Source organism: Scyliorhinus torazame, chromosome 1 (assembly GCF_047496885.1).
Source record: "Scyliorhinus torazame isolate Kashiwa2021f chromosome 1, sScyTor2.1, whole genome shotgun sequence".
In the NCBI taxonomy this organism is placed as follows: domain Eukaryota; kingdom Metazoa; phylum Chordata; class Chondrichthyes; order Carcharhiniformes; family Scyliorhinidae; genus Scyliorhinus; species Scyliorhinus torazame.
This window is the reverse complement of record NC_092707.1, coordinates 294747272-294774558: the sequence shown is the minus strand read 5'-3', so window position 1 is coordinate 294774558 and position 27287 is coordinate 294747272. Positions and strand designations below refer to the sequence as shown.

Sequence of the window (27287 nt, the reverse complement as noted above, 5' to 3'; positions counted from 1 at the left end):
CCCCACGGCAATGAAATTCCGCAGCATTTGCGGGCATATTCTCCTTAGACTGGCAGACAGAACCAGGAACTTTCCCAACTCCCTACTAGCCTCAGTGATGAATATCTGGGCCAACATGGTTACACTGAGTATAGAACATAAACATGGTTTAAAAAAACTGACTCAAATTTACAATTCGCGTATATTGTATATGTGCATTCTGTAAATCCCTGAATAGATTGGAATGGGATTTTCAAGAGATAAGGAAACATGTACAAGGAGCAATAAAACTACCTTGGCAGATTTCTTTTAAAAATAATTTTCCATCCTTTTATAGTCTCAGTTCTAAAGACAACGGCATTGATATATTGGAAGCAACAACTGTGTGTTTGCCCGTTAGTTTCCCATATTAAAGTTGAATGAGAATTGTATATGCATTTTAGGATTAATTTTAGTTCCGCAAATTGTTTATGTGCATAGCTTCAATGGGTCTCGGAGCAGACATGATGACACAGGGCGATTCCAAACTTCACTTACCTCAGAAATTGGACATCAAAGAAGAAGGGCCTCCTCCAACTGAGACCAAGCCTAAGGTATTTCTCCAGTACGGATGGTGTTGGTTTGGCTGAACAGGTCTGCTCTGTTATATCATTTGGTTTTCAGCCTCTGTTCTCTACCTTCTGCATGCCATTTCCATTTAAGTGTCCTATTCCTCCATTCCAAATGGATCTGAAAGTTATTGGTTCTAAAGGCACTTAAATGTGTGGTAGATTTGGCTTTAAGGTGTTAGAGAGACACTTGCCTGGGTTTAGGAACTGCAGCTGTTTTCTCTGCCTCTTTGTCATGGCTTCCTTGCTGCAGCAGCAAAGGGACTTGGTATTTTGCTTTTCTGGCTTTTTTGTAAAACTGGGTAAATTACTTCCTTCGTGGGGAAATCTCATGCGCTAAGCATCTCATTTAAGCTTAAAATTAAGCATGGTGGCTCCAAACATTTTCCAAATTTATACCAATTATAAATGTTATGTGACTGTTTATACCTGTAAGTTAAAAGTTGATTTAACATTTTTTCTTCTTTTGAATGAACCTTGCCCTGCCCTCCTTGTATTTTTGTCCCGCTACCACAGGATAGCCACAGCTCTCAGAGTATTTCTCAGCCCCCTACCTCAGGCAACCTTCCAATTCTTTCCCCCATGTCCCCAAGCTCTACTAGCATCTCCTCATTGCATGGAGATGAAAGTGATAGCATTAGCAGCCCAGGCTGGCCAAAGACTCCGTCAAGCCCTGTAAGTGGTGCTGTTTTATTAACCTGTATGTTTTGTAATGTTTGTGTGTTATGTTGGAAAATCATTTTAAAAACAAAAAAACATGTGTTTGAAATCCCCTTGTAACGTTCTAAATGTGGTAACAGCTGATTAGCGATTAGCTTTCATGATGAATGGTGCTGTATATAGTTCCTTCCCAGGAGAGAATGGCAGTCAGTCATAATATCAACCATGCACCGCCATATATTTAGTGATTTACCCAAGGTGCACAAACTGGAGGCTTTTTGACTACACATAAAATTGTAAATGTTCAAACGACCTAAAATTCCACATTAAAAAAAAAAAATTAAACCCATTTCATCATTTATTTAACGTAATTATTTATAGATGTAATAAATGAAAATATATAAAAGTGATTATTTTCTTCCATATTATCATCAAGCCTCCTTCCCGTTTCACCATTCAGTTAGAACATGGTTCTGCATTTTAACTCCATCTACCCATCTTGATTCCACAACCCTTAAAACTTTGCCTAACTAGAACTATCAATCTTAGTTTTGAAATTTTCAGTTACTTTTGCCTCAACAGCCTTTAGGGCAGAGTATTGCAGATTTCACTGGCGTTTCTGTGAAGATGTGCTTTCTGACATCATCCCTGAACAACCTAGATATAATTATCAGATTGTGCCCCTTTATTCTGGGCTCCCCTACTGGAGGACATATTTTCTCTATCTACCCAATCAGCATCTTTGATTATCGTACACTTAAATTAGGTCAAACATTAATCTTCTATATTTGTTGGTGGGCAGGGGTGTGGGATACAAGCCTAGGATATACACCCTGCCCTCATACTTTGAACCCCCAGCATCATTCTGGTGAATCTGCAAGCTCTCTCTCTCTGAGGCCAGTATATCCTTCCTGGCATGCAAAGCAAAAAGTATTGAATGCTCCAGCTGCGGTCTAAGCTGAGGACTGTACAACTTTATTGTAACCTCCAACCCTTTTATATTCCAGCTCTCTTGAGATAAAGGCCAACATTTTGTTAGCCTTTTCAATTATTTTGATACCCACTCTCGAGCTTTTATTGATCTCTGAACCCCTCTGATCATCCTATGTCCCCAGCTTCTTATAATTTAGAAAATACTTTGATCTATCTGTCTACATCCAAAGCAGATTACCTGACACTTACCCACATTGAACTTCCATCTCCCACTATTTTGTCTACTCAAGTGATCTATCAATGTTTCATTGGAACATTTTGCTCCCATCTGCATTATTTACTGTGATGCGTTGTCAGCAAACCTAGTACACAACACTCTCTTCCTTCATCCAAGTTACTTACAGTGAAAATTTAAGTTCCCTTGGGTATCCTGCCAATTGAGCACATATCTATTATCTCTGCTCCCACTCCTACCTCCAAACAAATTTCCCATCCAAACCAGTAGGTTGTGTCCAATTCCATTCTTGTTAAGTGTCTTTTGTGAAACCCTGTTGATTCCTTCTGGCTGTCCATAATGAATGTTAAATTACTCTTGGAACGGCAGTGGCTAATTAAGTAAAAATACTTCCTAATCTGACACTGAACCTGACAGAATAGAGTTTTGATTTCCCTATCTGCACTGTGATAGTGGATCTCAGCCTTGGCTGCAATTTGGACACCACAATTGTACTTAGCCTGTTAAACTAGAGGAAGGCTCTAGTTTAACAGCCAGGGTTTCTGCTGCACAGTTGGTTAGTGATGCCCACTGGAAAGTGCACATTTATACATGAAAAATAATTTGAGTTAGTCTTAGCTAAAGTACTTTCCAGGCTAACATACCCTCCCGATCCTCACCTGACCTCACTTATAGAATAGGCACTTGAATGAGGTACTACCATTTGAAATGAATTCCTGCAGAAGTTTAATTAAGTTGGTGCCTTCTGGAGAAGAGGGGAATCAATTTTGTTCAGGTCTAAATTTTGCAGTGTATAAAAATGTTCAGGGTGAACTGAGACAGTCCTTTGTTTTGGAGAAAAGCCTATATGCCATTGAGAGAGAATTCTTATGGAAAAGGTTATGATGATTAAAGTGTATTATAATGTGTGTTTATACAAAGATGTGTGTTGAGCTTTCAGTTTTTAAAGTAGATGTATATTATTCTGTGTCCAGATTATTGTATAATCAGCTTCAAAACTCCAATAGTTTGAGTGGGCGGCCCGGTAGCACAGTGGTTAGCACTGTTGCTTCACAGCGCCAGGGCCCGGGTTCAATTCCCATCTTGGGTCACTGTCTGTGTGGAGTCTGCACGTTCTCCCTCTGTCTGCGTGGGTTTCCTCCGGGTGCTCCGGTTTCCTCCCACAAGTCACAAAAGACGTGCTTGTTAGGTGTATTGGACATTCTGAATTCTCTCTCTGTGTACCCGAACAGGCGCCGGAATGTGGCGACTAGGGGATTTTCATAGTAACTTCATTGCAGTGTTAATGTAAGCCTACTTGTGACAATAAAGATTATTATTACATGTTTTTAAAAATAATGGTTTTGATGGTGCAGCTCTCTATGAAATAAAAAAAAGCACTCAACAGTAAAAACACATTATCATATATATATCATATCATCATATATCATATCATATAATTTACGGTGCAGAAGGAGGCCATTCGGCCCATCGAGTCTGCACCGGCTCTTGGAAAGAGCTCCCTACCCAAGGTCAACACCGCCACCCTATCCCAATAACCCAGCAACCCACCCGACACTAAGGGCAATTTTGGACACTAAGGGCAATTTATCATGGCCAATCCACCTAACCTGCACATCTTTGGACTGTGGGAGGAAACCGGAGCACCCGGAGAAAACCCACGCACACACGGGGAGGATGTGCAGACTCCGCACAGACAGTGACCCAAGCCGGAATCGAACCTGGGACCCTGAAGCTGTGAAGCAATTGTGCTATCCACAATGCTACCGTGCTGCCCCAAGAATTGAAGAATGTTTTTGGCCTACATCTTGGATTAATCTCTTCACCAGCTAAAATTACCTGAAAGCAAAGGACGGATATGCATTTTATTTTCTGTCCGTTTAACTGGTTGTGATTAGTCCAATATTCTATTGCAGTTTATATGAGAGCATCAATCGCCATTTTATTTCTTGTTCGTCACTAATATTGTGAGTCTAAGTGAGATGGCAGAGGTGAAATTGGTTTTCAGAGGTGGCATAAAATAAGCGACAGTGAATTGGCAGTCCTTACACCGCCTAATTTCTTTATTGAATTAACTTCACTTTCACCCCTTTTCTGCTACTCTGAAGAGTGGTATTTTTAGCTGTCGTAATTTTCAGTGCAAAATGAAATCATAACTTAGTTTAATCGTGCATGATTCTTCACTCTTTTATACCTTTAATTTATGCAATTTTGCCTGCATTCAAGTACTCCATTATTAGACAATTGCTTTTTTGATACCTGATGAGTCTGTGAAGTATCTTGCAGCAAGCTGATAGCACAGATCTGGTTTTATTTGGGGGGAAAATACAAGTTGTGCCATACCAAAGAAGTGCATTAGACTCACAAGTGACTCATGCAATCATAAGAACCTCCAGTGATTAATAAATTTAGCCAAAAATAGGTGATGCCGAAAATAGACCTGAGTAAAGAGGCCCAAGTTGAAAAACTGTAGTACAACAGGATTACGTTTCCATTTCATCTAGAATGGTGATGTTCTATGTTCTATAGTGTAGGTTAGATGGCTTTTGTTTCGGTGCAACATCGTGGGCCGAAGGGCCTGTACTGCGCTGTATCGTTCTATGTTCTATGTAATCCATTTCCAAATCATAGTTTGTCACTCTTATTAGATCAGGTGGCCACAGTGTATGCCTGGCAAAAAAAATCAACATTGCATTTGCCTTAATTGACCTGGCAGATCAGAACTTCAGCTCAGTGACAAAGGAAGTTAGATTTTAATAATTTTAAGTAGAATTTTCTGTTGTGGTCTGAAGCAGTTTGGAGATGTATGTGAGCAAGACTGAGATGGTTAAATTTGTAACTGTTTTTGATGTTAACGGTATATTATTGGGTAATGAACAGTTATCGACATATAAGTATTTGAGGTGTTTGTTCTGCCTGTGGCCACACACCTGAATTACTGAGCTAAAGTTCCGATTGCTACACTGAGAGCTTTGAGTATTAGAATGGAAACACAATAATGGATATTTGCTTGATGTCTGCCTGAACTTGTAACCTTCATTCCTTTCCGTTTGTTTTTTCAAGAAGTTAGACCACTTTTTGTAATTAGAAAAATGGCTCTTCGTATTTCCTGCTTGATTGTGCCTGCTTATTGCAGAAATCAAACTCTTCCACAACTGGCGAGAAGATAACCAAGCTGTACGAGCTGGGGAGCGAACAGGAACGCAAGATGTGGATAGACCGTTATCTGTCCTTCATGGAGGAAAGAGGAACACCGGTGGCCAATTTACCTGCTGTGGGCAAGAAACCATTAGACCTTTACCGACTTTACATCTGCGTTAAGGAAATTGGTGGCCTGGCGCAGGTAGGCACAGAGCAACACAGTAATTATTTGTTGGCTAGGTTTTGGCTGACATTTGGGCCTTTTTGCTACGCAAGATGCTTTTTTGCGAAATGATGCAAATTAAACTTGTGCAAAAATAGGTGTCCATTAATTTGAACCCTAATTAATTAATAATGCATCAGTAAAACATTCAAAATGTTTCAAAGAATCTTGCTACAGTGTAGGAAAGGGGCAAGGTATAAACTCCGCATTAAAGGTTTGTTTTGACAATGTTGCCTGGCTGCTTGACCACTGCATTAGTATCTGTATATGTAGGAAGGTATCACAGCGTTCTTGCATCTTACTGTATAACTGTGTAAAATGCTGATTAGGCCATAACTGGAATTATGCATGCACTTTTGGTCATCACATTATAGGAAGGATGTGATTGTACTGGAGATGGTGCAGAGGAGATTTACCAGGATGCTGCCTCGGCTGGAGGATCTGAGCTATGAGAAAAGATTAAATAGGCTAGGGCTGTTTGCCTTAAAGGAGCGAATGTTGAGAGGGGACCTGATAGAGGTGTATAAGATTAGGAGGGGTATAGATAGGGATGAGGGAAAGCTATTTTTTGATTAGTAGAAGGGGCATAGATTTAACCAGGGAGCATAGATTTAGAAGGGATGAGGTGGAAGGCTAAGAGGGGAGTTGAGGTCTGGAACTCACTGCCTGAAACGGTGGTTAAGTCAAAAACTCTCATAACATTTAATAAGTATTTGGATATTCATCTCCGTTGCCACAACCTCCAGGACTATGGGCCAACTGCTGGAAAATGGGATTAGCGTAGTGTCAGATCTTTGTTGACCAGCATGGATACGATGGGCTGAATGGCTTCCTTCTGTGCTGTAAACGTCGCTGAATCTATGAAATAAAAAAGGCATTTTGAAAATTATAGCTTTGCCATTATTTTTGTTGTGCATCTGTGCCTACTAAGAATGACCAATTATTGTTACTTGTTTTGTAAAATGTGTCCTTTGCTACTTTCCATAATATATCTCATAATATTGGATTCTCTAGAGTTTAGGTATTATCATGTTTTTTATTAATTTGTACATTAATAAATGTACAAATTTATCAGAGGAAGTGGGGAACAGAAGGTGTAGAAAGAATATAAAGTTCAATTGAATTGCAAACTCCAGCTGCCAAAAACTTTGACTCACCTAAATGAGTACAATCCTATTTAATCAGACTAACTAGTTGGAGTGAGGCTGTTGAGCCTCACTCCAACAATGTCCTTGAGAATTATGGCATGGTATTTCTGCTTGGGGCACAACTGGTAAAATACACGCAGGATGAGCTGGACACACAGTATTTGACGATATTCCACCCAATTTTCATTGACTTTGCCATGATGAAGTTATGCTGAAGATTCTGCACAAACTCACTAGCATAAGCCCTCAAGTGTAAAATCTCTCCTGCACAAATGAGAAGCGTAATTAAACATACAAAATCATGATAGGAACTGGGTTAGTGGGGCCTCAATGTTACTGGGGTTGCAGGAGTTGTGAGGTGGTGACATAAAAAGCAAGAACCCTTCAGATTAAAACTGAAAATGGTGATGTAATGCATTTAACAATTGAGTACTGTCATGCTGTCTTCAATTAACAAACTACTGCAACAGGGCAGGACACACTGTGGCTTTATTTGCCTACTGGTCACAGGTCTTTCCTGTACCAAGAGCAGATCAGTTGACATGAATTTAAGATATGTTAAATAAATTGCAGGAGTAAAGGACTTGGGTCATTCTTCAGCTGACAGCTGGTCACTGCAGGTCAGGTGAATACTGCTGACTTAATGTGACCACAGGTGCCCACACCCCTTACATTCTGCACACAAAGTAACAAACACCCCAAACAGTTAGTTGCAGTTGGCAGAAATTCAGAATTTCAACTTTGGGGCATGGCTAATTTTGTAGGGAATAACTGATTACTTCAGTCATCCAGATTTTTAAATTCAACGTAAACAATCATGGATAGATACTCCAGCATAAATTGGTTCTAGGTGCAAATTATTATACTTAAAATTCCATGACCTTCAGTGCTATTTTGTGTGTATCTGGGCAGAAATACACAGAAACATCTGGCCAAAATGCCTTTTTTAATGAAATTCTTAAAGATCTACCAGGTGTACTAATTAAAAACGTATTGAGGAAAAAATTATAATACAAAGATAAAGCTGGAAAGGAACACCGCTCCCTCTATAAACTGTGACGGGCAAATTGTCTGTCATTTTTGGGCATCTGAACTAATTCAAGAGAACATCAACTGAGTTGCCTGTTTCCTTCTATCCAGAAAGTAGGGAACCTCTTGCTTACAGCATGCCAACTAGTTAGTCTGATTAAATAGGATTGTACTCATTTAGGTGAGTCAAAGTTTTTGGCAGCTGGAGTTTGCAATTCAATTGAACTTTATATTCTTTCTACACCTTCTGTTCCCCACTTCCTCTGAGCCCCAGCCCAATCCTGAGCGTTCCTACTTTGAAGATGCTTTGGACCCTCAAACTGAGAAAATCTAGTTAAGAAAACTGAAGTACACAAAGCTTATCACTGAATATTGTCTTTCAGATTCTACTAAATGATTTATCGTGGAGGTATGTCGGAAGTATTTGACAATATTCAATCTGATTCTCATTGATTTTAACATAATCTCTCACTAGGTTAACAAAAACAAAAAATGGCGTGAACTGGCAACGACCCTGAGTGTAGGTACGTCAAGCAGTGCAGCCAGCTCACTAAAGAAACAGTACATACAGTACCTGTTTACCTTTGAATGTAAGATTGAACGTGGAGAGGAGCCTCCTCCTGAGATATTCAGTTCTGCCGAATCCAAAAAGCAACCCAAGATACAGCCACCTTCTCCTGGTGAGTATCAGTTTGCACCTGGTTCTGGTAAAGTTAGTGTTTTCACTGTGTTGGCTTAAACACAAGTTGCTTGCAAACCACAAAGAGAAAATGCATTTGAGCTGACAGCTTCTCATAGCTCTTGCTTACATTTTTATTGACAACTTGGATTTATATAGTCCCGTTAATGTAATCCAGTGTCTCAAGGTGCTTCATGAGCATTATAAAACAAAGTTGACACTGAGCCACATAAATAGATGTCCAAAGGCTTAGTCGGAAAGGTAGATTTTAAGGGCAATCTTAAAGTAGGAAGGAGGCAGAGGGGTTTAGGGATGTTATTCCAGAATTTAAGGCCTAGACTGCGAAGGTAAGGTTACCAGTGATGCAGCGATTACAATTGGAGATGCTCAGGAGGCCAGAATTAGAGGATCACCGATATCTCAAAGAGTTATGGGGCTGAGGTGATTACAGAAATGGGAAGCGTGAAGGGATTTGAAGGATGAGAATTTTAAAATCATGTATTGTTTAAAGAGGAGCCAATGTAGTCCATGAGCACAGGTATAATGGGTGAATGTAATGTGGTCAGTAAGGACATGGACAGCAGAGGTTTGGATAAGTTGGGTAGATTGTAGGATGCCAAGCAAGTGTATTGGAAAGTCAAGTCTGGAGGCAGTAAAGGCATCAATGAGAGTTTTAGCTGTAAATGAGCTTAGGCAAGGGTAATGTTCATCGAAAAGTATGAAATCAGGCGAGTGCAGTTCTCACTCAACTGGAAGGCAGCAGAGTAGTGGTGAAGGAGGTTGGTGCAGTCCATCCTGTCAAAGGCTGCCGATAGGTCAAGAGGGCCAGTTTACAGTCACGAAGAGTGCGACTTGTAATTTTGTTAAGAACTATTACATTAACTGTGGCAGGACGGAAAGCCGAACAAAGGGATTCAGACATGGAGCTCCGAGAACAATGGACATAGATTTGGGAGGCAACAGTATGTTCAAGGCGTTTGTAGAGGAAAGGAAGGTTAAAAACCCAAAGGCAGTGGGTTAAGGGTTGTTCTTTTTCAGGAGAGTGGAGATGACATCCAATTTGAAGAGGGGAACAGTACCTGAAGAGAGAGAACCACAGTTCTCAGCACACTTACATTTTTCTCAGACTTCAAACAAGAAAATGATAATGAAATATTTATAAACTATATTCCATTTGGGGCTCATATCATCCCAGAAGTTGAATTAATTCGATTTGAACAAAGATTCAGAATGTCACTGTGTATATATGTGTCTCCCCGTCCCCAGTGGGAACAGTGTTTAGAGGCTGTGATGAACGGCAGTCTGTGCTCTACAAATATTTTTGATTGGAAGCAGGTTCATATGTTACGAGTTGCAGGTGCAGTAGTAGGCTAGGTTATTTTGGCACCATGAAAGGGTTTCCTGCTGTGGAGTCACAGGAGAATGATAAATGTGTACTTTGTTTCCTTGTTAACAACATGACACCTGCTGATCTGGCCTTGCTTCAAAACACACGTGGAATTCATATTCAATGAGATGAATGTAATGAAACAATAGCTGGTGTTTTCATGCAATTCGTAGTGGCTCTTCATTTGAAACGAGCCTATTTTCTCTACAGAAAACAGGTCACACACGAGCTGCAATCCACAAGTTCTTCTCTTTGAACCACTTTTGAGCATCTTTTCAACATATCCCTCATAAGAGGAAGACTATGTAAAATCAGCTGCATGTAAACATTGGATTCAATAAACAACAGTAATGGATGTGAATTCTCGCTTATTAATATTCATTTTTCCCCATTCACATTGTTTCAATACCTGTGCAATTTGATCAAATGTTTATTTGAATGATTTTGCTATCAGTCCCATGCCATAGCAAGGGCGAGCAGTCACCCAAGATAGCTGTTGTGCACCTCATTGCAGCTGCTTACAGATCAGCATTGATAGCTGTCTGTAGTAAGTTTCTCTTTCAGCCAAGAATCATGCATGTTACATATTGCTAGGGTTTCACAGTTTAAAAATTATTGGTCAACAACACTTGGCAGAAAAAATTCAAATTTTCAGAGAAAACCCCATGGTAAAATGTATTCCTTTAAATTTCATGCAGATATAGAATCATAGACTCACTACAGTACCGAAGGCCCATTGAGTCTGCACGGACCCTCTGAAAGAAAGATTAGACATTAATTAGTCTAAAATTAATTTACACTAATTAAATTTAGTGTAATTAGGGCACTAAACTGTAAGAAGGATGTATTGGACTTGTAGGAAGTGCAGCGTAGATTTACTAGAACAATATCTGGACTCCAAAGGTTAAATTATGATCGGAAATTAAACAAACATTGTTACATTTACTAGAACAATATATGGACTCCAAAGGTTAAACTCTGAGAGGAAATTAAACTAAGTATTAATTCCCTGGTATTTAGAATGTTAAGGGGTGGATAGGTTGAAATGTTCAAGATATCAAGGAGAACAGATAGGTAAGATAGTGAGAAACTATTTCTGCTTGTTAGGGATTCTAGAACTAGGGGGCATGGTCTAAAATTTAGAAGCAAGCCTTTCAGGAATAAAATTCTGAAACACCTCTACACACAGGGTGATTGAAGTCTGGAACTATCTTCCACCAATGCCAGTTGATGCTAAATCAATTGATAAATTTAAAACTGAGACTGATACATTTTTGTTAACCCAAGGTATTAAGAGTTACGGGACAAAGGCAGGTAGTTCAATCACTGATCAGGCATGAACTCATTGAATAGCAGAACAGGCTCAAGGGGCTAAATGCTCTATATTCCTATGTTCCTCTATCTTTGTGCCCTATTTACAATTTGACTCTATATTTTTTCACCTTCTCTCTCTGTCTCTGTCTCTCTCTCTTTCACTTCTCTCTCTTTCTCTCCTCTCTCTTTCACTGCTCGCTCTCTCCTCTCTCTGTTTCACTGCGCGCTCTCTCACTCACTGGGCTATTTTGAAATGATGACTGTCACACTGATTCACATATACTGCCATTCTTTTCTCTCATCTTTTCTCTATTTGCCTTGTGGCAAATGGTTCATTTGATTACCCAAAATCCACATTTCTGCCAATGTTCCCTTCAAGCTGAATAGGTATGTGGCTGCATTGCAGTGCAGAATTTGCTGCACGGGACAACCGGCTGCGTACAAGAAACAGTCCCTTTAAGATGTGCGCATATGCGGTAATCTTAAAGAGGCTGTGCAGTATAATGCACACAGTGGACGCATTAGTTGCTGGTAGTAATTTTCTTTCCTGACACCTCCTTTCCCACTAAAGCTGCCAGCTCTTACTGAGTTTTGCTTCCATGGCTACTAGAACTCATGGCACTTGAACTACCATGACACTCTGATTACTTGCCCAAGTGGCCATACTTCATGTGCAAACTTGCTAGCAAGTTTGTTAATTCTGTTCTCATCCAATGGTCATCATGTACTTTCCCAAATGCTTCTGCATCATGATCAGGAGGGGTAATACGGTTGTTTCTCTCCGACTTAACTCTGCCGTCAATTGTCATATCTCTGTTGCTGCCTGGCAGCATGAATTGCAACAGAATATGTCTTTCTTCAGCAGCAAGCTTCCCAAACACTGCCTCTTGTTTACTGACAGGTGATGTCATTGAAATGCCATCCATTGAGATGGGAACTTCCCATAGCTAAATAGATTAGATGGGAGGAGTTTTGAATATAAACAGATATTACATCCAAATGATCTCTGATCAATGTAGATTAGCTACTAGTCCCGTGACATTGGACTTCTGAAATTGGGGCCGTGACTTCATATTGTGTAAATTATCTTCTCAGTATGATAGTTGGTTAAATAGTGTGAAGTATGTGAACATACTTAACCTCCGGTATCCTTTCCTTTGTTTACATCAGTGAACACATTGTCACTTCTGGCAAAAGGGTTATACTGTTGCATATTTCTTGCTCTAGTTTTTGCTACAGTGTGGAATGAATTTGTACAGTTATTGCATATAAGAAAAAAAGATAAATAGTAAAATTCAAAATATTTTTACATATTTCATTTGGTGAGAAATTGATTACTTCATTTGTGTGGTTGGGTAACTAATATCCAGTTCAAAATCTAATGATTTTCAGCAAAACATGTCAACATGACATTACAAAATTGAACTGGAGAAAATCATTTTTAGTATGAAGACATGTTGAGTTTAGATTTTCCTAAATTCATCTGTCTTCTGTTTTTCTTTCCGTCCTTCGAGCACATACAAGTCATGAAATTGTCACCTCTAATTGCAGCATTTTTCTTGCAGTAAGTTAATAAATGTGTGCTGTAAAAGGGAATTGATCCTTGTATTACTACACTTTCTCTTTGTGTATTTCCTGAGAGTATTTTTCTCTCTGTAACAATGGTTTGCTGCAGGGGTCAGTTGTCATAACGTCTGAGTGGAGAATAGTTGCTTGACCACTGACAGCACATTGCTGATTGGACAATAGGAGAGATAGTGGAAAAAGGACATGTTAGTTGTTTCCTACTAATCAGTGGAAATTTCTCCCTCTGTGTGATGTTGCAGAAGGCAGTGTCTAAACTCTAAATCTTTTTGCAGCTTCAGAGATCAATTTTAGAATTGTTGTCTGTAGGGCAGGTGTTCAACCACAAATCTCCTAGTCGACTTGATCATTTGTGTGGGCGATGTTAGATGCAGAATGTAGCATTTCATTATGCAGTGTACTGGTTTTACACTGAACATTTTCAGTAATAAAGTACCTGAATAATTTAACGAAGATTAGACGGTATTGCTTAGCACCAGTAAATCTCCATTCAAATCAATTAATAGGCTCGTAAGCATTATAAAGAATAGAACTAACTCTTCTCATTTTATAGCTGGTTCAGGTTCCTTGCAAGGACCGCAGACTCCACAATCTACCAGCAGTTCAGTGGCAGAAGGTGGAGATTTGAAGCCACCAACACCTGTATCAACACCACATGGACAAATGACACCCATTCAGGGTAACAGGTATGGAGAAAGCAAAACATCAAAACTTTTTTGTTGGTATTGTCTAATGGAGAATTGATTACTTTTGCCAAGATAGAAAAGGTGGAAAAATTGATCTAAGTTTTAGGCTGACCTTAAGAGATGTGCAGACAAATCAAATCATCAATTTGAATTGCTAATGTCATGCACTAGATAGCCTTATAGTAGTTTTTTAAATTTGTTCATGGAATGTGAGCATCACTGGGAAGACCATCCCTAATTGCTCTTGAGGCGGTGGTGAGTTGCCTACTTAACCACTGCTGTCATTGTGGTGTAGATACGTACACAGTGCTGATAGGGAGGGACCAGAATTTTGATTCCCTGACAGTGAAGGAACGGCAATGTCGTTCCAAGTCAAGATGGTGTGTGAATTGGAGGGGAACTTGCAGGTTGTGGTATTCAACTGTGCCTGTTGTCAAAGGAGCCTTGGCGAGTTGCCACATTGAATCTGGTCGATGGTGCACACTGCAGCCACTCTGCACCAGTGGCAGAGGGAGTGATTGGTTAAGGTGGTGGATGGGTGTCAGTCAAGTGGAATGATGTAAAGCTTCTTGAGTGTTAATGGACCTGTATTATCCAGCCAAGAGAGGGGTATTCCACCACAGTCCTGACATGTGCCTTGCAATGGTAGAGAGGTAAATAGGTGATTAGTTACTTATTCCCAGCCTTTGACCTGTTCTTGTAGCCTCAGTAATTATGTGACTGGTTTCTGTTCAATAGTAACCCCCAAGACGTTAATGGTGGGGGATTCAGCAATTGCAATCCATTGAAAGTCAAGAGGAGATGGTGAGATTCTCTTTTGTCAGAGATGGTCATTGCCTGGTTCTTCTGTGGCACAAAATATTACTTGCCCAAGCTTGAATGTTGTCCTGGTCTTGCTGCATATGGGCATGGACTGCTTCAATATCTGAATAGTTACAAAAAGAACTGAACACTGCAATCAACAGCAAATAATCCCATTTATGACCTTATGATGGAAGGAAGGACACCAATACAACAGTGGAAGTTGTTTGAGCCTAGAGCACTGCCATGAGGAACTCCTGCAGCAATGTCTTGGGATTGAGGTAATTGTCCTCCAAAAACCACAACCATTTTCCTTTGTGCTATGTATGATTCCAACTAGTGGGATGTTTTCCTCCAGTTTTCCATTGACTTCAGTGTTACTCGGACTCCATGATGCCACATTTGGTCAAAGGCTGCCTTAATGTCAAGGGCAGACACTCTCAACTCACCACTTGAATTCAAATCTTTTGCTCAAATTTGAACCAAGGCTGCAAATAAGATCTGGAGCCAAATGGTCCTGGCGGAACCTAAACTGAACATTGGTGAGCAGGTTACTGCGAAGTAAGTGCTGCTTGATTGCACTGCCAGCAACACCTTCCAACTATTTTGTGTAGCAACACCTTCTGTCCCTTTGTAGATTGATGGGGCAATAATTAACCAGATTGCATTTGTCATGTTTTTTGTGGAATGGACATCTGAGCAATTGTTTTCACTGTGTCAGCTGCATGGCAGTATTGTAGCACTACTGGAATGGCTTGGTAAGCAATGTGACTGGTTTTGGAGCACAACTCTTCAGTTTTATACCTGGGATTCAATTGGGGGCCCATAGGCTGTTGCTCAGACTTCTATTGAAATCATGTGGTGTGAATTGTACTGACTAAAGTCTGACAACTGTGATGCTGGGGGATTTAAGAAGGCCAAGATGGATCATCCACTCAGCACTTCTGGTTGAAGATGGCTGAAAACATTTAAGCCTCATTATTGGAAAGATGTGCTGAACACTGCCATCATTGAAGATGGAGATAAAAGCAAATTACTGAGGATGCTGGAATCTGAAACCAAAGAGAAAATGCTGGAAAATCTCAGCAGGTCTGGCAGCATCTGTAGGGTGGGAAAAGAACTAATGTTTTGAGTCCAGACGACCCTTTGTCAAAGCAAGAAGACAGAGAAAGTGGGAAATATTTGTACTGTGAGAATGAAAGATGAGTCATAGCCATAGAAACCCAGGGAAACGGGGTGCTAATAGCCACAGAAACCCATAGCCACAGAAATCCGTGCTTAACATTCCAGGCCCAAAACACTCATTCCAGGTTAAGCAGCGTTTCACTTGCATCTCTTTCAATTTGGTCTACTGCATTCACAGCTCCCAATGTGGTCTCCTCTATATCGGCGAGACCAAACGCAGACTGGGTGATCGCTTTGCTGAGCATCTTCGGTCTGTGTGCATTCAGCACCCTGACCTTCGGGTTGCTTGCCAATTTAACACAAGACCCTGCTCCCATGCCCACATGTCTGTTCTTGGCTGCTGCAATGTTCCAGTGAAGCTCAGCGCAAACTGGAGGAACATCTCATCTTCCAATTAGGCACGCTACAGCCTTCTGGTCTCAACATCGAGTTCAACAACTTCAGGTGATTAGCTCTACCCCACCTCGACCCATTTGTTTTCATCCCATTTCATTTTAACTGTCTTTTACCATTTCTTTCGTTCTTGTCTTTCTTTATATATATTTAACCTACCCCCAGCTTATCCATCTTTCCTTACCCTTTCTCCCCTTTGTTCCCCCTTCCTCTTTCCCCACCATCCACATCTGTCACGGTTTACCCACTGATGTTAGTTTGTCTGCTGTTTGGCCTTTCACACCTTTTGTTCTCTCTGGGGACTGCCATTAGCTCTCTTTCCCCTTGGTTTCTGTGGCCATCAGCACCCGGTTTCCCTGGGTTTCTGTGGCTATGACTCATCTTTCATTCTCACTCCACAGTAAAATATTTCCCACTTTCTCTCTCTTTAGCTTTGACAAAGAGTCATCTGGACTTGAAACGTTAGCTCTTTTCCCACCCTACAGATGTTGCCAGACCTGCTGAGATTTTCCAGCATTTTTTCTTTGGTTGAAGATGGAGATGTTTGTGGAGCCTTCTCCTCGTGTTGGTTGTTTAATTGTCCACCAGCGCTTGTGACTGGATGTGGCAGGACTGCAGAGCTTTCACACAGAATCACAGAAAATACAATGGAGAAAAGTCCCTTCAGCCCATCGAGTCTGCACCGACACGTGAAAAACACTTGACCTATCTACCTAATCCCATTTGCCAGCACTTGGCCCATAGCCTTGAATGTTATGACTTGCCAAGTGCTCATCCAGGTACTACTTAAAGGATGTGAGGCATCCCGCCTCTACCACCCTCCCAGACAGTGTATTCCAGGCAGTCACCACCATCTGGGTAAAATGCTTTTCCTCACATCCCCCCCCAAACCTCCTGGCCCTCACCTTGAACTTGTGTCCCCTCGTAACTGATCCTTCAACTCCGGGGAACAGCTGCTCCCAATCCACCCTGTCCATACCCCTCCTAATCGTGTACATCTTGATCAGGTCGCCCTTCAGTCTTCTCTGCTCCAGCGAAAACAACCCAAGCCTATCCAACCTCTCTTCATAACTTAAATGATCCATCCCAGGCAACATCCTAGTGAATCTCCTCTGCACCCCTTCCAGTGCAATCATATCCTTCCTATAATGTGGCGACCAAAACTGCACACAGTACTCCAGCTGTGGCCCCACCAAACTTTTATACAACTCCAACATGACCTCCCTACTTTTGCAATCTATGCCTTGATTGATAAAGGCAAGTGTCCCCATATGCCTTTCTCACCATCCTACTAACCTGCCCTCCCACTTTCCGAGATCTATGGACAAACACGCTAACGTCCCTTTGTTCCTCAGAACTTCCCAGTGTCAGACCATTCATTGAATACTTCCTTGTTAAATTTCTCCTTCCAAAGTGTATCACTTCACATTTTTCAGGGTTAACTTCCATCTGCCACTTATCCGCCCATTTGACCATCCCAACTAAATCTTCCTGTAACCCAAGACACTCCACACCTCTGTTAACCACCCAGCCAATCTTTGTGTCATCCACAAACTTACTCATCCTACCCCCACAAAGTCATTTATGCTGTTTATGCAAATTATGAATAATAGCACAGGTCCCTGTGGTACGCCACTGGAAACTGGCTTCCAGTCACTAAAGCAGCCATCTATCATCACCCTCTGTTTCCTACAGCTAAGTCAATCTTCAATCAATCTCAATCTTATCAAATTACCCTGTATCCCATTTGCATTTGCCTTTTTTATACATCACCCATGTGGGACCTTGTCCATATTTACTACATCAACTGAACTACCCTCATCTACAGATCTTTGATCTGAACCAGTAGTTCTGGGATTGCTTAGCTCTGTCTACAGCATACTAGATTCACTGTTCAGCATGCAAGTAGTCCTGTGCTTCACTAGGTTGATGCCTCAATTTTAGTACTCATGGACCGATGCATATACAACAGGCAGATTAGTCAGGGCAAGGTTTAGTCGAGTTTTTCCTCTCCGCCTTGCTGGTTCTCTCACCACCTTCTACAAACCCAGTCTGGCTGATAAGTCTCTCGGCCAGCTCGGTCAGTTGTGGTGCCACCAGCCAGCATAGGTGATGGACCTTGATCCTCCACCCAGGGTACATTCTGTGTCCTTGCTACCCTCAGTTCTTCCAAGTGATGTTCAACATGGAGGAATGCTGATTTATCGGTTGAGGGAGGGAAGTAGATGGTAATCAGCTCAAGGTTTCCTTACCCATGTTTCACCTGATGCCACGAGACTTCGTAGTGTCCAGAGTCAATGTTGAGGACTCCGAGGCCCAACCACTCTTTTGTTTGCTGCCACCTCTGCATACATGAAAGCACACCGTCTATTGTCCTGGTTGGACTGGAAATACCCAGGAATAGAGAAGGTGGTGTCTAGGACAAGGAATAATTCTGTGAGTTTGACTATGTCAGATTTGAGTAGAGTAGGGACAGTTCCTCAATTCTGGCACAAGTCCTCGAATGTTAGTGAGGAGGGCTTTGCAGCGTTGATTGAACTGGGTGCACCTTTGTCATATTCAATGCCCTAGGCTGATACTGGGCGGTCAGTCCTGAGTTCTTTTCTGTGGTAATTGCCTGTTAGACCATTTCGGAGGGCAGTTAAGAATTACTCTGGGTCTGGAGCCACATGTAGGCCAGACTCTCTGAGTACTGCAGATTTCTTTCCCTAAAGGACATTACTTGGTCACCATTACGTATCATTCCAGATTTAGTTAATTAATTGAATACGAATGCCCGTCTCACCAGCTGCCATTCCCACTGAAGGTATTCAAACATTTCTAAAATAAATTGTTAATATAGAGAACATAAAAATATAGATTTACCATCAGTTCTGAAAGGAGACTGGGATGAAAGATCTATTTACACTGCAGCAGAAAAGAATAAGGAGTCTTGATATAAATTCTTCAAATTATGAAGAGTTTTATCGAGTGACTGGGAGAAAACTGTTTCCTCTAATTGTTGCAAGTTGTTATAATCTGGAATTCACTGGCTGAAAGATTTAGATTTATTGCCATGTGTACTGAGGTACAGAGTAAAGTATTGTTCTGCATACAGTCCAGGCAGATCGCTCCATACATGAAAGCACACATGAAAACATAGAACATAGGATAAATACACTATGTACATGATGTAAATATATAAACATAGACATCGGGTGCAGCATACCCCGGTAACTATAGACCAGTAGCCTTACTTCTGTTGTGGGCAAAATCTTGGAAAGGTTGATAAGAGATAGGATGTATAATCATCTGGAAAGGAATAATTTGATTAGAGATAGTCAACACGGTTTTGTGAATGGTAGGTCGTGCCTCACAAACCTTATTGAGTTCTTTGAGAAGGCGACCAAACAGGTGGATGAGGGTAAAGCAGTTGATGTGGTGTATATGGATTTCAGTAAAGCGTTTGATAAGGTTCCCCACGGTAGGCTACTGCAGAAAATACAGAGGCATGGGATTCAGGGTGATTTAGCAGTTTGGATCAGAAATTGGCTAGCTGGAAGAAGACAAAGGGTGGTGGCTGATGGGAAATGTTCAGACTGGAGTCCAGTTACTAATGGTGTACCACAATGATCTGTTTTGGGGCCACTGCTCTTTGTCATTTTTATAAATGACCTGGAGGAGGGCGTAGAAGGATGGGTGAGTAAATTTGCAGATGACACTAAAGTCGGTGGAGTTGTGGACAGTGCGGAAGGATGTTACAAGTTACAGAGCGACATAGATAAGCTGCAGCATTGGGCTGAGAGGTGGCAACTGGAGTTTAATGCAGAAAAGTATGAGGTAATTCATTTTGGAAGGAATAACAGGAAGACAGAGTACTGGGCTAATGGTAAGATTCTTGGCAGTGTGGATGAGCAGAGAGATCTCAGTGTCCATGTACATAGATCCCTGAAAGTTGCCACCCAGGTTGAGAGGGTTGTTAAGAAGGCGTATGTTAGCCTTTATTGGTAGAGGGATTGAGTTTCGGAGCCATGAGGTCATGTTGCAGCTGTACAAAACTCTGGTGTGGCCGCATTTGGAGTATTGCGTGCAATTCTGGTCGCCGCATTATAGGAAGGATGTGGAAGCATTGGAAAGGGTGCAGAGGAGATTTACCAGAATGTTGCCTGGTATGGAGGGAAGATCTTATGAGGAAAGGCTGAGGGACTTGAGGCTGTTTTCGTTAGAGAGAAGAAGGTTAAGAGGTGACTTAATTGAGGCGTACAAGATGATCAGAGGATTGGATAGGATGGACAGTGAGAGCCTTTTTCCTCGGATGGTGATGTCTAGCACGAGGGGACATAGCTTTAAATTGAGGGGAGATATATATAGGACAGATGTCAGAGGTAGGTTCTTTACTCAGAGTAGTAAGGGCGTGGAATGCCCTGCCTGCAACAGTAGTGGACTCGCCAACACTAAGGGCATTCAAATGGTCATTGGATAGACATATGGATGATAAGGGAATAGTGTAGATGGGCTTTAGAGTGGTTTCACAGGTCGGCGCAACATCGAGGGCCAAAGGGCCTGTACTGCACTGTTATGTTCTATGTTCATACAGAGTATAGGGTGGTGGAAGCAGATTTAATCATAGTTTTCTGAGGCAATTGGACATATACTTGAAAAGAAGCAATTTGCAGGGCTCGGGGGAAAGAACAGGTGAGTGTGACTAATTGGTTAGTCCTTTCAAAGAGCTAGCATAGATATGATGTATTGAATAACATCTTACTCTGTAATAGACTATGGGCGTGATTCAGCAGCCTTGTTACGCCCAACTTGGTGTCGGGAAAAGGCCATTGAATCTCGTGAGATTTGCGAAGCTCAAAGTTTCATGAGATTCTTGAGAAGTTGCGATCTGGATCTCGTCCTCATTGGGCGTGGTCCAGATCAGCATATTTAAACAATCCATTTGCCGGATTCACACAGCACCTGGGATTCGACGTCCACGCCTGGGAGACCTTGCCAGGGTGCCGTTTAATACTGGTCCGCACAAACTTGAACCAGGCGTAATGGCATCTGGCAGGAGTGGGTCTCCCAGGCCATTGGAGATCCCCGGGTGGTCGGAGACAGAGTAAGGAGGTACCCTAGCACTCCCTCTGGCACTTGGGCACCTTGGCACTGCCAGGATACCTGGGTACGGTGTCAGGATGCCCGGGTGCCAGGTATCAGGCCTGTGGGATATTACCAGGTTGAGGAGAGTTCCTGGGAGGGCCTCCACAAGGTTGGGGGGACCTGAAAGCGTGAGTGGGGGGGGAGGCAAGATCGGGGCAGCCGGTCAAAATGGTGCCCCAATTGGCGAGGAGTCTTTCCTGCCGGCGAGCTTCAGTTGCTGGCGATGAGAAACACCTGTTAAACGTGCCACTAGACGGACTTTAACTCAAATCCACTGAATCGCACATTATGATTCTAATTGAGAATTCAATGGCAAATACGCCATTTAAAACTGTCACTGAGAGTGAGGAGAGAGATTGGGCTAATTTCTTTACACAAGAAATGTTTTGCCACTAGTTAGTAAATTGTATTAGTTTATAAAAACTCGAAGGAGGAGATGAGAGCAAATAGGGGTAAAAGGAAATTTTCCAGCATAATTGAGCTGCGATTTTCTTAAAGAAAAAGACCCAATCCAAAGAGGTTTGAATTTACTGAATCTGGAGCACTAAATGGTTTATTCAAAGATCTATCTATGTCTGATAGCACTCCCTGTCAATTCTTCCATAATAAATTCCTATGTGCACATTTAAAAAAATATTTAGAGTACCCAATTCATTTTTTTCCAATTAAGGGGCAATTTAGCGTGGCCAATCCACCTACTCTGCACATCTTTGGGTTGTAGGGGCGAATCCCACGCAAACACGGGGAGAATGTGCAAACTCCACACGGACAGTGACCCAGAGCCGGGATCGAACCTGGGACCTCAGCGCCATGAGGCAGCAATGCTAACTGCTACCGTGCTGCCTCTATGTGCACATTTATAATAGAAACTGATGGTGTAAACTTGTCAAATTGTAATTAATGTTAAAAAAATATCTGAATTATCCAAATAAATGGATGAAACCTGGCAAGCCAAAGATTTTATTCATCAAGTAAGCCAAAATATTAGAATAATATTAAAAATCATTAAGGTGTAGACTGACTATTGAAGAATATTTTGCACACTTAACTTGGCAGGTTGGACATGTTTTGCTACCTTGCGTAGGATAACATAGGAAATGTAATATACATAGAAAATCAAATTAAATAGTCCTGCCACCTTATTTAAAAAACATTTTCTACCCAAAAGTGTTAATAAGCAGTACCCAAGAACATACATAAGTATGTCATGCCCTACAAAATTCATAGGTATTTCCCTTTTTAAAGTTTGACTATTATGGTTTGTAATGTGTGTCATCTCTCGGTACTAATTGGAGCAGTGCAGTCGGACTTTGGACTTTAATTGTCTGTGACCCCTGTATTGGTGGGGGTCACTGGATCCCTTCTATAAATACAGGTGAAATAATCTCTCATAGAAACATAGAAAATAAGAGCAGGATTAGGCCATTTGGCTCTTTGAACCTGCTCCGACATTAATTATGATCATGGCCGATCATCCAATCAAGTAACCGGTTCACGTTTTCCCCAAGATCCTTTCATCCCTTTAACTCCAAGAGCTGTATCTAACTCTCTCTTGAAATCATTCTAGGCGTAATCGAACCAAATGAGAACTATGTTCCATAGCGAGTGTGTTTAGCCGCGTGTTTCCCGGCACCCACAGCGGTGAGAAACACAATGCTATCTAACGTGGCTCCAGTTAGATACAGGGCATCAGCGGAAAACGCGCGGCAAGGCTGAACTTAGATACATTTCCTTCATCCCAACCTCTCAAGCCCCCAAGCGACCCACAAACCTCCCACCCCCTGAAATCCCAATTCAATGTAAGGGGGTCCCTGGGCCCCTCGCACCCGCACAAGGCACCCTCAGCCCAGTCACCACCTTGTAAACAAAATGCCAGCATTTGCACCTTGGCAGTGCTAGCCTGGCTGGCAGTGCCAAGTTGCCTAGGTGGCACCAGCAGTTCCAGGGTACCACCCTAACCAAAGGGCATGCATCTTGGGGCCGCCCATCCTCTGGGAGACACCCAGCTGTGCCGTTCCGTCTGGACCCCGTTTGTGGAGACCAGTACTGAATGGCGCTCGCCCGAGGTCTCCAAGGTGAAGGTGATAGATTCCAATGCCTTGGTTATCTGCATATTAGAGTGAGACTAGCTGTCTCGCTCTAACTTGTATATTTGTCAAAAAGTTATCCCACCCATAATGGGCGGGTTTCACATCGCAACGTCTCGTGAGATCATGTTAAATCTCGCGAGATGTGGCGAGCCGGGTAGATCCCAGGAGTGGGTCTCCCAGCATTACTGGCCACGTTCGCTGCGGCGCGCTGTTTTTCGGGCACAGCATGCCCAGTAGATCACTATATTTTGGCCTCAACTGCTTTCTGTGCTAGGGAATTCCATAGGCTCACCATTCTCTGGGTAAAGAAATTTCTCCTCATCTCAACAAGCAGTTTGTCTCTATCTAGTTGTTAAGCTGTGTAACAACATTTTTTTCAGCTCCTTGAGGCATTGATAACTGACTGTAACAAGCGTAGGGTATTATTAAGCCCAGGTCAGGCCAATTTCAGCAGTTGTCTACCACACCAAGGGTGCAAAGGACTACTGGATCTCTGACAGAGATTCATTGTGTTGCACATTATCTCACTGTGTTATCTTTTATGACTGTTGCTCATGTCCATTCAATCACCTTCGGTTGAAAGGGTGCAATAGTCTCAGCTTTGAACCTTTCCACAGTTTCAATCAAAGCTACAGAATAATTGCCCAACATAATACATAGTTTTATCAGAATTAATAGAGTTCTATATTTTTTCCGTAACAATTACCCTAATTCCTGCCCATTAGTTCCACTTGGTGTCTTTTTTTCTTCGTTCATGGGATGTGGGCATCTTCGTTCATGGGATGTGGGCATCGCTGGCTGGGCCTGCATTTATTGCCCACCCCTGAAGGCACTTTTCTTTAAAGAATCAACCACATTGCTGTGTGTCTGGAGTCACATGTAGGCCACACCAGGTAAGGAAGGCAGATTTCTTTCCCTCAATGACATTAGTGAACAGATGGGTTTTTACGACAATCGACAATGGTTTTATGGTCAACTTTTAGGTTTTTAGTTCCAGATTTTTATTAAGTTCAAACTTCACCATCTCCCATGGCGGGATTCAAACCTGGCCCCCAGAGCATGACTCTGGGTCTCTGGATTACTAGCCCAGCGATAATACCACTAAACCACTGCCTCCCCACAGGCAAGCTGGCAAAACCAGCTTAATTGAACTAAGCTCATTTGAGCTTCATGTTCCCTGCAGGTCACATTTCGGATCCCTCTTCAGAAAGCAGGATTGCATCTAATTGTAGTTGACTTGTATTTGATATACCAAAAGAACATAGGATAAAGACAACAAGACTAGGCCATTCATCCTCTTGAACCTGTTCAACCATTCACTTAGATCATAGCAGATAGGAATCTTAATTCCATATATTTGCCTTGTTTCCTTGACCTTTAATATCCTTGCCTGACAAAAATCTATCAATCTCAGTTCTGATGTTTTTAATTGACCTAACCTCAATTGACCTAATATGAATTTCAGAGAATTTCATATTTTTAATACCTTTGTGCGAAGATGTGCATCCTAAAGTTACTGCCAAACCACCTACCTCCAACTTTAATTGTAATGACCCTTGTACTGGACTCTCTCACTACGAAGGAAATGGTTTCTCTCCATCTTCTCTTATCAATTCCTTTAATCATCCAAAATGCCTCCTGTAGATCACCTCTAAAGAGAATACAAGCCTGGACCCTGCAACCTGCTCTCATCATTAGCCTCAGTATGATGAATCTGCTGCACCCATCCAAACCAAATATAACCTTCCTGAGGTGTGCTGCCCGAACTGACCACAGTACGCTTCATGGGGTCAGAGCTTTATAAGGGATTAGAAACATTGGAAATAAAAACAGTTTTTATTTTAACTTAATTTGTTTGTCTGAAATTATTGGCCTGTATTAGTTTACAATTATCAGCTTCTCTTATATTTAACCTGAACAGGAATAATGCAATCAGTGTACAGGATCCCTTCTCGGATGTTAGTGACCCAGGTTTCCAGAAATGGGGTTCCATGACGCCGAATACACCATATCAACCGAGCATGAATATGCCTGAAATGATGGGTCGAATGTCATATGAACCTAATAAGGATCCCTTTGGTGGTATGAGGAAAGGTAGCTAATTTTTATTAAAAATTCCTTTTCCAGCTTGTCATTGCCCTCGAACACTTTCATAAACACAGCTATTGTTCTGTCCATTGCACTTCAAAAAATAATTGCTATATATTTATATATAATATCTAAATGCTCTCATGACAATGCATCAGAGATTGAAATAATAAGATCCTCCACATTTCAACAAATCAGTATGATAGACAAGTGAAATCAGTTGTTACTTGTTCCTGTGTTAGTTGGTGAAGTGGTTGGTGAAGTGTACCTTATACAACTTAAGATCAAAAACCACAAAGGAACTAAATTAGGCTGCTGTAGTAATCAATATTATCATGACTTTTAAAAGATAACAGTTCTGTCTGTTCTAAAACTATTCTGTGTATCAGATAATTATTTATTGTATATGGGATATATGGAGACAAATTAGCTGAACTAATTTATAATCAATTTTACATGAGCAGTATTTTAACTAATTTAGTATTTCTGCCATCATGAACTGTTTTTAAACTAACGGTACGTATTTCACCATAGTGCCTGGAAGTAATGATCCTTTTATGCCTCCTGGAGTAATGCCTAATAGTGGGATTCAGGATCTGTACAACCGTACTCCATCAGGAGGAATGGCTAACTTGAATATGGGTCAGCGGCAGCAGTATGCTTATGGATCTGGCTATGAGAGAAGGTAAACCTTTGTGAGAATTTTTGAATCAAAATAATAATTCTACTTTGACAAGGTGAAGTATCCCAAAGCTAGGAATGAAACATCTTTTTGTTCCCCGTGTAAGCAACAAGAATTTTTTTTTAATGCATTCTCTTGATATTCACGTCATTGGCAAGACCAACATTTATTGCTTTCCCCAACCGATACGAGAACATGGTAATGGGCTATCCTTTTGAACCGCTGCAGTCTATATGGTGAAGGTGCTCCCACAATGCTGCTGTGTAGGGATTTCCAGGATTTGGACCCAGCAATGATGAAGCAACAATTCAGGATGGTGTGTATGCACAGCACTTGGAGGTGATGGTATCCCCATGCATTTATAGCCTTTGAGGGGTGCTGTCGAAGACCCCTTGACAAATTGTAGATAATACATGTTGTATTCCCAGGAGACTAGTGATGGAGCAGCTGGGTGTTTGGCTAATTGATGAAGCAGACTGCTTCGCCTTCAATAGTGAGCTGCTTGATTGTTGCTACAGCTGTGTACCATCAGGCAAGTGGAGAATATTTCGGCACACTCCTCACATGCCTTGTAGATGATGGAGGGAGTGTATAAAGTCAGGAGGTGGGCTGCAGAATACTTGGCCTCACACTTGCTTTAGTAGCCAAGTCATTTTTGTGACTGGCCCAGTTCACTTTCTGATCACTAGTGACCCCAGGATGTTGCTGATGGGGGTTCAGTGATGGTAATGCCATTAAATGTAATCAGAGATGGTTGGAGATGGTCACTGCCCAACACGTGTGCCTTGATTACTTGACATGGGGCTGGTTTAGCACAATGGGTTAAATACCTGGCTTGTAAAGCAGACCAAGGCCTGCAGCACGTGTTCAATTCCCGTACCAGCCTCCCCGAACAGGCGCCGGAATGTGGCAATGAGGGGCTTTTCACAGTAACTTCATTTGAAGCCTACTTGTGACAATAAACGATTTTCATTTCATTTTTCACTTGTCACTTATAAGCTCAAGCCTGGATGTTGTCCAGGTCTTGCCACATGACAGCATTTTATCTGAGGCATTGTGAGTCAAGCTGAAGACTACAAATCAGCAAACAGAACGGTGAAGAAGGAGGCCATTTGGCCCATCGTGTCTGCACTGGCTGTCCATGATGACTGAGTGCCATTCCCCTGCCTTTTCTCCGTACCCCTCCACATTGTTTCTATTCAAACAATCATCTAATGCCCTCTTGAATGTCTCGATTGAACCTGCCTCCACCACACTTCCAGGCAGTGCATTCCAGACCCAAACCACTCACTGTGTGAAAAAGTTTTTCTCACAT

General features: G+C 41.7%; 1 protein-coding gene across 7 annotated transcripts in view; it reads left to right on the top strand.

Moving 5' to 3' along the window:
- Window positions 1-27287, top strand: part of arid1b (AT-rich interactive domain 1B) — a 717990-nt gene that overhangs the window by 658473 nt on the left and 32230 nt on the right. For 5 of the 7 annotated variants that reach the window (XM_072507646.1, XM_072507657.1, XM_072507644.1 and 2 more), the window contains 7 exons: window positions 460-572; window positions 1104-1262; window positions 5552-5758; window positions 8432-8636; window positions 13474-13606; window positions 25124-25296; window positions 25825-25975. In XM_072507646.1, coding sequence (XP_072363747.1) covers window positions 460-572; window positions 1104-1262; window positions 5552-5758; window positions 8432-8636; window positions 13474-13606; window positions 25124-25296; window positions 25825-25975 — 1141 coding nt within the window. The remainder of the gene's footprint in view (window positions 1-459; window positions 573-1103; window positions 1263-5551; window positions 5759-8431; window positions 8637-13473; window positions 13607-25123; window positions 25297-25824; window positions 25976-27287) is intronic. The other 2 variants (XM_072507663.1, XM_072507653.1) reach the window with 1 other exon arrangement.